The sequence below is a fragment of the Oncorhynchus kisutch genome, linkage group LG14, assembly GCF_002021735.2.
Source record: "Oncorhynchus kisutch isolate 150728-3 linkage group LG14, Okis_V2, whole genome shotgun sequence".
NCBI lineage: Eukaryota > Metazoa > Chordata > Actinopteri > Salmoniformes > Salmonidae > Oncorhynchus > Oncorhynchus kisutch.
The window spans coordinates 52,255,187-52,267,083 of record NC_034187.2 but is presented as its reverse complement, the minus strand read 5'-3'; the positions used below and the strand labels follow the sequence as shown (position 1 = coordinate 52,267,083).

General features: G+C 44.5%; 1 protein-coding gene across 1 annotated transcript in view; it reads left to right on the top strand.

The window, feature by feature from the left end:
* LOC109903709 (exostosin-1b) overlaps window positions 1-11,897 on the top strand; it is a 99,535-nt gene that overhangs the window by 69,744 nt on the left and 17,894 nt on the right. The window contains exons 5-7 of the mRNA XM_020500578.2: window positions 2,247-2,379; window positions 4,005-4,123; window positions 5,926-6,021. Coding sequence (XP_020356167.1) covers window positions 2,247-2,379; window positions 4,005-4,123; window positions 5,926-6,021 — 348 coding nt within the window. The remainder of the gene's footprint in view (window positions 1-2,246; window positions 2,380-4,004; window positions 4,124-5,925; window positions 6,022-11,897) is intronic.

Sequence of the window (11,897 nt, the reverse complement as noted above, 5' to 3'; positions counted from 1 at the left end):
TATCTCTCTCTCACACACTCTCACACACACACACACACACACACACACACACACACACACACACGTCTCAGTGTCTGGGCCCCGGCTTGGCGGTGGTACCCAGACCTAACTGTGCTGAGGGGGGATTGTAACACGGCACAGCCCGGTGACTTAGCCGTGTTTTATGTGGCGAATGTGTTCAAGTTAGAAATGAGGGCTAAACGGGTAAGCCAGAGCTAAAAGAGTAAGAGATTTGGTGGGGGGTTAGAGGGGTGACATATGTAAATGGCGTTGCCTTGGCAGCCCCGAGATAACGAGTGCCATGGTTTATTCATTCGGCGGTGTCTCACTCTCAGCTGCAGATCTAGGCCGATACACACACACACACACACACACCCATCTCTCTCGACAGATTTAATCTCCTCACATACACTCACTCCCTGTCATCCTCTCCCGACTTCACACACAAACCAGCGTCTGTGTGTGGCGGGCGGCTCATTTGGCAAGTGAGTAAACAAGCGAGAGGAGAACAAGCCCAACCAATCAAGTTGCGTTTCCTGTCAGGACGTTGAGATTGTTTCGACCAATCACAAAGCCAATGGAGCCTTCCCTGTTTCCGCCACATTCCGGCACACCTATTAAACGCACCTGTTAAACGGAATTAGTGGATTCATGTATCATCCTCCTAATTTGCTAATTGTAGCTGTTGGGAGGCTACATTGTGTCGTCATCATGCTCGGCCATGACTCAAGGGGAAGGATTTCAGCCATGCAAGAAAAATAGCCCCCCCCATAAGGTGTTAAGGCCCCAGTTTTAAGTTGGTGACAGCATTTTATTGAGAGGCTTAAGGATTCCAAGTTAATCTGTTGGGTGGAGGTAAATTCTTATCGACTGCCCTGAGGAGCCGTAGCAGCGGAAAACTGCCTCTGTCGTTTCTTTCCCCCCGCCTTCACAGATTCATTTTTATCGCTTTGTCAATATTATTACAGTATTGCACACAGCCGTGATTGCATGGATCTCCAATTACTCAAGCAAAAAGCAAAGTGACCTTTAAAAAAAAACAACAACAACAAAACAGATTGAACAACATCCCATGGAACAGTGGGGTCTGTGAGGGGACACTTAAAACACACACTTTCTGTCTTAATGTTTGTATACCGTTGTATTTAACATTTGTGTGACTCGTCGTCTATCAGTGCTTTGTTACTTGTCGCGTTTTTTTTTTTTTGTGGACCCCAGGAAGAGTAGCTGCTGCTACTGCAGAAGCGTACGGGGATTCTAACAAACAAACAAAGACCCCTCCAGCGGTATTATTACTTCCCGTCTCGAGTCGCCCCTGTCGCTTTCTATCTACAACCACCCGAGACGTTTCACATTGTTGCCAAGCCAACGGCCAAGTCACCCCGCCGCCTAGTCCACCACCATAGGATTCGATAGAGAGCCATAAAACACCTATCTGTTTTTACGGAAAGCAATTTAGCCCTTGCTCAAGGGCACAGTGGTAATATCTCTTTCTTGCGTGCCTCAATAACACCGCAGAAGCAAATTGCATCCCCCCCCCCTCAGAAAAAGCAACGGGGAAATGGCCCGTCCAGTATTAATGTTTGGATGTGAGTGACTGGTCTATTTGTGTGGGGAATGAATGAGTTGACTCCTCATTGGAGCGACTGGTGTTTTCACTAAAGCATCACTGGTTTGTTCGGGTGTGTGAAGTATGTTTTGGCCATAGCTTCTATTTGAGTGACTGACGGGTATATTTGGATGTCTTGTATGTACCGCAGACGTCTCACAGTGTTACGTGGCTGATACGTTTTCGAGCCTTGCAAATAGAAATCAAGTCATGCAGTTGATTATTACCCTGTCGCCACCTGTAGTTTAAACATGGTCAGTCGCCCGACAGGGCTCTCTAACCCTGTTCCTGGAAAGCTACAGTACCCTCCTGTAGTTTTTCGTTTCAACCCCAGTTGTTACTCACCTGATTCAGTTTATCAACCAGCTAATTCTTAGCATCAGGTGCACTGGATTGGGGTTGGAGTGTGAACCTGCAAGACGGTCGCTCTCCAGGAACACGGTTGCAGAGGCCTGGTTTACTGCATTATACAGCGATCTGCAACATTCTGAATGGTTCACTCTACTGGACACACCCACCACCACATTAATTAATAATATAGACACTAGGGTTATCTGTTTTTGAGTGACTGGTGTTTAGTGTCTCTATATGAATGTTTTGTTTGGTTTAACCTCCAACCATCCGTTCTTGCCCTCAGATCATCCAGGACCGGGTGCTGCAGCAGGAGTCCAGGAGCACCTTGATGTGGAACAGCCACCCCGGGGGGCTCTTCGCCCTGCCACAGTACTCTGCCCACCTGGGAGACTTCCCCTTCTACTACGCCACCCTAGGTGAGTACTCCTCTCAATCGACCAATCGATCACATGTATTTATGTGGCCTTTTCACGCCAGCAGTTGTCAGTCCTTTTACAGTTACCCGGTCTAGACCCCAAAGGGCAAGCACAAGCAGAAAAACATTGTCTAGGAAAAAAAACTCGCCACCTCCATCGCATTCGTTGCATGATAGAACCAGTCGTTCAGTATCTGTGCAACAGCTGTCCTTTATCCAAGACTTCTTGAGCTATAGATATATTAGGGCTACACATGGAAAGTTACCTTGCTCAAAGTTGCCTCACCTAGAATATATCAACTCATTATGTGTTTGGTCAAGTAGGACGTACTACGTACATACAATCTTTTGTTATGGGTCGAGTCCTTGTGTCCTCTTAAACATTGCTCTTATCCTATAATATATACTAGCTACTAGCTCCCCTTCAAACATCCTTGAAATGAGAAACCGTTGTTTCCAGAACCTTGACCGCCAGCCGTGACAGTCTTAAACAACTATGTAGCTGACACGCTGTCCCACCTTATCAATTGACTTGTTACAGCGGCTATAACACACCATTACTCAAAGTACCCTTGATTGATGCTCGCATTAGGCCCGCTGACACGCCAAGCGTTCAGTCAGTCGGGTGTTCGTTTCACTCGGGGAACACGCCATATACCACTGCGCCGGTTCACCAGCACAAACTGTGCCTCTGTAACAATCTGTGACCTCAAATGCCCTTTTTATGTATCCCAAATGGCTGCTTGTTCCCTAATATAGTGCACTACTGACCAGAACCCTAATGGCCCCGCTCAAAAGATAGGGTGCCATTTTCCTCCGTGTAACTCTATCTTCATCCTGTCGATGAAGTCGGCTCCCTCAATTCACAACACGTTTGATCGAGCGCCTCGGCACCGTTATTAAAACAATCGCGGGGTGACGAGCGCGGATGAACCCCCGCGGTGAGTTTTTGTTTGTCACAGAGCCGACAATTTAAGCATGTGTACGTTTTTAAAGGGACCAGGTGGAGGGTGGAGTGTTGGATGCCCTAAACGAGACCGATTCTCCGGTGTGTTATCCATGTCGCAATGACACTGAATCCAATCTGTTATTACAGGGAGCCAATAACTCGACTCTAGTTCGTTTACCGTAGTTCGTGGATGTGAATATTACACCCAGTGGGATCAGTCATTTAATAAGAAGTCTCCTTTCATCTCGCAAACAATGAGGTCATAATCAGCTGGTTATGTAAGCATGGTCTATAAGTAAATACTCAAACACAACCACCAATAACTACAATGTGAAGACATTACAGAGAAGGAACAATTTAGGTCTAGTTTAGAGTGATTTCTCCCAAATGTTTTGTCAGATTTGTTGCTATGCCTGCGGTAATTGAGGAGACTGAGGATAATGACAAACTGATGGATTTGGAGATATCAAAAGAAATGTCCCCAGAGGAGGCTGAACTTCTGAGAATCACCAATATTTGTCTCTTTGTTCAGTTGTATAAGACAGTGACGTCAACATCCTACTTTCTGTTTGTCTGTGTTCCAGCCCTCCAGCTGTAACAAATATTATGTTTGTCTGTATTGTAGGTATCAAACCGTACCAGTGAAGCTGTACGTTTTGATTTGTGTTATGTTCCAGGTATAAAACCGTACCCCAAGTTCACAGCAGTCATCCATGCAGTCACCCCCCTGGTCTCCCAATCCCAGCCCATCCTCAAGCTGCTGGTGTCTGTTGCCAAATCACAGTACTGTGCACAGGTAAGAAGGCACAAATGTGTGTGTGTGTGTGTGTGTGTGTGTGTTTGGCGTGTGCACATTCCTGTGTGTCCCTTCAATTGTCGAAACTCTCCCGAAACCCAATATTACTCCAACTGGGAGTGATTTCATAGCATTTTTGCCGAGCCAGTTTTTTTAAATGACACTTCTCCATCACCATTAAAGGACCCAACCTCTCTCTAACATCTCAGAGTTAACTGCTGTGGATTGAATTAGAGAGGTGGGTATGTACTGATCGGGGAATCTGTCTCCATGGTACCATCTCTCTCTCTCTGTGTGCGTGCCTGTGCGTGCGTGTCCTTCTGAAAGCCCTGTGGCTCAACTGGATACAAGTAGTATTGATCCCTTTGTTGGTTTTAACCAGTGCTGGGGAAATTTAACCCCCCCCCCCCCTCCGATGTACTATAATGTGTTACACACACTTCACCCCAATGCTTCTTAGATGTTTCCCAACGTACAGTGGGGTGTGCAACCCTCCCGTCTATAGAAGTGTTTTGTATTTGACCTTTTCAGGCTCCCTGTGCAAAGCGGAGAGCCAGGTACATATTAAATTGATCAACATTTTCTATCATCTCGCTCTCAGCCCACTAAGACTTCCATGTTGAGGGGGCCGGGGAAGTGGACGAGGGAGGGATATAAATAATGAACGGGAAGGAGGGAGAGAATGAAAGGGAGAGGGCGGGGGAGAGAAAATTGGGAGCAAGAAAGCCTTTGAGCCGGCTCTGGCAGAGACATGCATGCAGAGATTGTGCACCTCCTGCTGTGTGTGTGTGTGCTCCACAGTTTTACAGAGGAGTGGTGTGCGTCTGTCGCTCACATCACTGACACGCACACCTAGACACACTCCCACTGCAACACAAACGGGAACACACTAAACACACATACATACAACCCACTCGAACATGCACACACTATCCCCCCTCTCTCTCACACACCCACCCACCCACCCAGCTGGCAGGTTGACAGAGACACCATCTGCCTGCCAACTTCTGTCATCATCAGAGGAAAGCAGGAATAGATCCATCTAAGAACTGATTCTTACGTTGCTCTGACAGTGTGTCTTAGCACTGTCCATTCAACACATTGCTGTAAGCATTGCTCATCCCTTTACAAGTCATCATCCATCCAGCCATCGCTCTACCTGTCTCTCTCTGCCTGACGCTCTCTCGTACGCGTTATCGCCCATGTCAGCTGGAGAAAAACAAAAGCATGTGTGTGAGAGATGAAGCGCCGCAGAGGGACCCACCGTATCCCTGTGTAGTCGAACATTCAGGTTTCGTATTGTCTCTCCATTAAACACGTATGTGTCTGGGTGTCAAGTGAAGTGGCTCGTTAAGGTTAGCTCAAGGTATAATTACATGTTAGGGAAGTCGGTCACAACGGCACGGAACACACAGTGCCCATGTAGCCCTCATGTAAAACATAGTCTGAGACTGCTATTGGTGAAAAGGGATCCCATTCAACAGACGTTTTAGCACTCAATTCAATTTAACTGTGGGGTGTTTGGATGGATTGAAATGTCAGTTTGGAATTAGATAATGAGAAATGTTGAAGACGTACGATGGGGGAATGTAGTGGTAATGTGGTTAATAAATAAAAATGCAATTGAAGTGTCATTTTAGAATGTCATATGTGATACTCATGATCTCTCTCCTCCTGCTCTGTCTCTCTCTTTGTACCTCTTCCTCTCTCCACCTTTACCCCTCCTATCTTCTCAATCACTGTCTCCTCTCTTTATCTCGTCTGTCTTTCTCCCCCCCCCCCCCATCTCTCATCTGTCTCAGATCATTGTGCTGTGGAACTGTGACAAGCCTCTCCCTGCTAAGCACCGCTGGCCTGCCACCTCCGTGCCCGTCATTGTCATCGAGGGAGAAAACAAGGTGAGCTGGGCCGCCATTTTGTTTTCTCTGTGCCCCCAAGCTTCGTTCAATGCCATAATTTTGGCGTGTCTATGCTTTTGATCGACTGAAAACTTAACCAGAGTTAATAAACCCAGAGGCCCAACATCGCAACACTTCCGGGAACACTTCGCGAAGAAGACTCCACAGACAAGACCGGGGTTTGTGGTTTGGAAAGTCAATGAGAGAAGTGAAAAATGATTCCTTGGTAGTTTATTTTCTCTATTTCTAAAGACACAACTTATATTCAGTGTCTTAAACATATAATTTATCCCCTGTGTGGAAGCTACAGTGCCTTGCAAAAGTATTCATCCCCCTTGGTGTTTTTCCTATTTTTTTTTAACCTATTTTGTTGCATGATTTTTTTTTTCATGTAATGGACATACACAAAATAGTCAATTGGTGAAGTGAAATGAAGAAAAAAAATACTTGTTTAAAAATATTCGAAAAAATGTAATACGATCAAACTTTGAACATCCCACGGAGCACCAGTTTTTAAATGCATTATTAAAAAATTGAAAGACTATGGCACCACAACAAACCTGCCAAGAGAGGGCCACCCAACAAAACTCAGACCAGGCAAGGAGGGCATTAAAAACCTCTTTGGGCTGAGATCCCGCTCACGGGATCGATATGACAGCAACCAGTAAAAGTGCAGGGCGCCAAATTCTAAACAACAGAAATCCCATAATTAAAATTCCTCAAACATACAAGTATTTTACGGCATTTTAAAGATACACTTCTTGTTAATCCCACCGCAGTGTCCAATTTCAAAAAGGCTTTACAGCGAAAGCAAACCAAACGTTTATGTTAGGTCAGAGCCAAGTCACAGAAAAACAGACATTTTTCCAACCAAAGAGAGGAGTCACAAAAAGCAGAAATAAAGAAAATTAATCACTAACCTTTGATCTTCATCAGATGACACTCATAGGACTTCATGTTACACAATACATGTTACACAATACATGCATGTTCTGTTCGGTAAAGTTAATTTATATCCAAAAATCCAAGTTTACATTGGCGCGTTATGTTCAGTAGTTCCAAAACATCCGGTGAGCCACATCAATTTACAGAAATACTTATAATAAACATTGATAAAAGATACAACTATAATGCACAAAATTATAGATACACTTCTCCTTAATGCAAACGCTGTGTCATTTTTATTTTTTTACTTTACGGAAAAAGCACACCATGCTATAATCTGAGTACGGCGCTCAGAGACCAATACAACCCAAACAGATATCTGCCATGTTGTGTAGTCAACAGAAGTCAGAAATATCATTATAAATATTAACTTACCTTTGATGATCTTCATCAGAATGGAATCCCAGTTCCACAATAAATGTTTGTTCTGTTCGATAATGTCCATTTATGTCCAAATACCTCATTTTTGTTTGCGTGTTTAGACCAGTAATCAGAATTCATGATGCGCGATCACTAGGAGCAGACAAAGTCAAAAAGTTCCGTTACAGTCCATAAAAACATGTCAAACGAAGTATAGAATCAATCTTTAGAATGTTTTTATCATAAATCTTCAATAATGTTCCAACCGGAGAATTCCTTTGTCTTCAGAAATGCAATGGAACTCAAGCTAACTCTCACGTGAATTCGCGTCACAAGCTCGTGGTAGAACCTCACAGTAGAAGCATCAAACAAGGTTCTAAAGACTGTTGACATCTAGTGGAAGCCGTAGGAAGTCCAATTTGACCCCATAGACACTATGTATTCGATAGGCCAAGAGTTGAAAAACTACAAACCTCAGATTTCCCACTTCCTGGTTTGATTTTTTTCTCAGGTTTTTGCCTGCCATATGATTTCTGTTATACTCACAGACATCATTCAAACAGTTTTAGAAACTTCAGGGTGATTTCTATCCAAATCTAATAATAATATGCATATATTAGCAACTGGGCCTGAGTAGCAGACAGTTTGCTCTGGGCACCTTATTCATCCAAGCTACTCAATACTGCCCCCAGCCCAAAGAAGTTAATCAGAGAGGCAACAAAGACACCAAAGGTAACCCTGAAGGAGCTGCAAAGCTCCACAGCTGAGATTGGAGTAACTGTCCATAGTACCACTTTAAGCTATACACTCCACAGAGCTGTATTTTACGGAAGAGTGGCCAGAAAAAAGCCATTGCTTAAAACACGTTTGGTGTTTGCCAAAAGGCATGTGGGAGACTCCCCAAACATATGGAAGAAGGTACTCTGGTCAGATGAGACTAAAATGTAGCTTTTTGACCAAGGAAAACGCTATATCGAGCGCAAACCCAACACCTCTCATCACCCCGAGAACACCCATCCTCACAGTGAAGCATGGTGGCAGCCTCATGCTGTGGGGATGTTTTTCATCGGCAGGGACTGGGAAACTGGTCAGAATAGAAGGAATGGCGCTAAATACAGGGAAATTCTCGAGGGAAACCTGTTTCAGTCTTCCAGAGATTTGAGGGGTTCACCTTCTATCAGGACAATGACCCTAAGCATACTGCTAAAGCAACACTTGAGTGGTTTAAGGTGAAACATTTACATGTCTTGGAATGGCCTAGTCAACGCCCAGATCTCAATCCAATTGAGAATCTGTGGTATGACTTGAAGATTGCTGTACACCGGCGGAACCCATCCAACTTGAAGAAGCTGGAGCAGTTTTGCCTTGAAGAATGGGCAAAAATCCCAGTGGCTAGATGTGCCAAGCTTATAGAGACATACCCCAAGAGACTGGCAGCTCTAAATGCGGCAAAAGGTGTCTCTACAAAGTATTGACTTTGGGGGTAAACAGTTATGCATGCTCAACTTTTGTCTTGTTTCACAATAAATATTTTTGCATCATCGAAGTGGTAGGCATGTTGTGTAAATCAAATGTATACAAACCACCCCCAAAAATCAATTTTAATTCCAGGTTGTAAGGCACCAAAATAGGACAAATGCCAAGGGGGTGAATACTTTTGCAAGCCGCTGTAGGTGAATTGCAACAGCACTAGGCTGCGTTCAAAACAAATTTAGATGGTACAATAATTCCGTACACTAGCCAGTACTTGTTTTCTCACATAAAATGACATTTAGCGAACAGTGTCGAATTTTTGCAACCAGAAATGACAAAGCGATTTCGACATTGGTCGCTTGACCTGATTTCATCTAGATCACACAGTCAAAACAGTTTCCCCATTTTGACAACAAATGCCGCTCCGGCGGGAGAAATTAGTAGGTGAATATCACAGCCAATCGCAGCACTGGTGGGTAGGTAATACTGTGAAACACCAACTTTCCACTATAACTGCAGATATATTATGGACATTTTCTTAAATTACAATGGAAAAATAAAAATAAATTCTATGTGTAGCACTTTTTAAGTAGCTGAACATGTTAATACTCCAACCTCGTGAAATCGACAAACTGACACATCTACATTTAGTCAAAAACAACCTTCTATTGAAGGAGCGCCTTCGATTTGACTGCATGCATATGTGAGGTTCGGTGCGACACAATCGTTATACCCGATGATGTGTTTCCCGCGCATGAGCTTAACTAGCTAACATCGCCATGACATCGCCTTAAAGTGATCAGGGATTTCTATTGGAAAAGCTGTTTCTAGACGTCGTCATACTAAACCATCCTTGACCTTGGAGCTGCATAATGCATATGCATGAAAAGCAGATGTCATAAGCTGACAGCTGACTTTGCAATTCCAAGCCATAAACCATTGTTTAGGTAAAGTAGGTTGTCGAGGAAATGACCTCTAAAAATCTGTTAGGAGATTATCTTGACAACGCTTTGTAGTCTGTCAGTGTTCAGTAGGGGGTCCGACTAATGTGTCTTGGTCTTTCTTTGCCCTCATCGGGAGAGGTCAAAGTTGACACAGGAAGTGTGATCTGAGTCTGTAGTTTGAGAGGCTGAAGTGGGGGTGTTAGTCAGGCTCATTCTAACACCACAACTTTTGAGCTGTCAATCAAATAAACTGGTTTCTTGACACTCATCAGTCCCAACGGAGCGGGTGGGGTTTTGGTTTCTCTCCACATCTCTGGTTTTCTTATGCTGTCAATCAGAGGGAGCGTTGTCTTTGGCTGTGGGTCGGCGACAACGGCTGGAGCTGAGTACCACCCAAGTCTGTGGTTTCTTACGCTTGCGGCAGGCTCGTTGTTTACTGTGGAGGGCCCAGCCAAACGTAGCAAGCCTCTCTGAGCCACCATCCCAGTAGTGGGAAGTATGAGTACAGAAGGAGAGGAGCTATTCCTGGCCTCTCTGGGCTGACATGGTGGCCATGCACCCACTGCTTTACGACTCTTTAATTTAAGGCCCAGCGAGCCACCAAGCAGTGTTATTGTGGTTTACACAACACATTTTGTTGGCCCTTTCTCTCACTCTCTCTGTCTTTGTGCGTCTTTCTTTACCCTTTCTCTTTCCTACCCTCTTTCTCTCTTCCCATCTCCTTTCTTCCTCTCCCTCTTTCTCTCCTTCGCCCTCTATCTCCTTCCCTCTCTCTTGCTCTCTGAGGAGTGTCGAAGGCTGATTCCTCCTCTAAGAGCTGACATTCCTAGCGTGTACGAGCCCTCCCAGGCGAACGTGTCACACTTCTAACGTTACAAACCATCTGTGATGGGAACACAAGTCTCATCCTCAATCCCCCCCCTCTCTTTCGCTCTCTTTTTCCACCACGTCAGTGGGAATGCAAAGAACGGAACGGAGGGGAAGGATTATAATTTTTGGGGGGCCTGTCTGAGAGACTAAAACGTGGCAAAACGTGGCTTGGAATTGTAGACATAGAGTCGGTTGTGTTATTAAGTCGTACTTCTCTGCCGCATACAGTTCTACAGCACACAGCGATCTGAGTCATTTGGCTTAGGGTGCCAAGATGTGTTCCGTTTAGGGCACTTTGTGGCAGCGGTCGGTGGGTATGACGTGTTTAGAGGCCACCTGTGTATTTCTGACACATCAGCCTCTGTTCTCTAGCCTCTCTACCCAACACTTTATGCATTAAACACACACTCCCAACACACAATGTTTTATATAAGTGGCACGTTTTTGGAAAGAACAGGGATTCTTGGAATGACCCGACCTTCAGGGCCGAGTCTTTCTTCCGAGACAAGGTTACGGGGAAATGGGTGGCTGTTACATAAAGTGTTTGAAGGGGGGGGGGGGGGGGGGGCTGTGTGCATGTGTGGGAGGTATTTGATTTCTAGTGAATATACAGTACCAGTCAAAAGTTTGGACACCTACTCCATTCAAGGGTTTTTCTTTATTTTTACTATTTTCTACCTTGTAGAATAATAATGACATCAAAACTATGAAATAGCACATATGGAATCCTGTAGTAACCAAAACATTGTTAAACAAATCAAGATTATATTTGAGGTTCTTAAAAGTAGCCACCCTTTGCCTTGATGACAGCTTTGCACACTCTTGGCATTCTCTCAACCAGCTTCATGAGGTAGTCACCTGGAATGCATTTCAAATACACAGGTGTGCATTGTTAATTTGTGGAATTTCTTTCCTTAATGCGTTTGAGCCAATCAGTTGTGTTGTGACAAGGTAGGGGTGGTATACAGAAGATATACCTATTTGGTGAAAGACCAAGTCCATATTATGGCAAGAACAGCTTAAATAAGCAAAAAGAAATGACAGTCCATCATTACTTTAAGACACGAAGGTCAGTCAATGTCGAACTTTTCAAGTGCAGTCGCAAAATCCATCAAGCGCGATGATGAAACAGGCTCTCATGAGGACCGCCACACCCAGAGTTACCTCTGCTGCAGAGGATATGTTCATTTGAGTTACCAGCCTCAGGAATTGCAGCCCAAATAAATGCTTCACAGAGTTCAAGTAACAGACACATCTCAACATCAACTGTTCAGAGGAGACTGC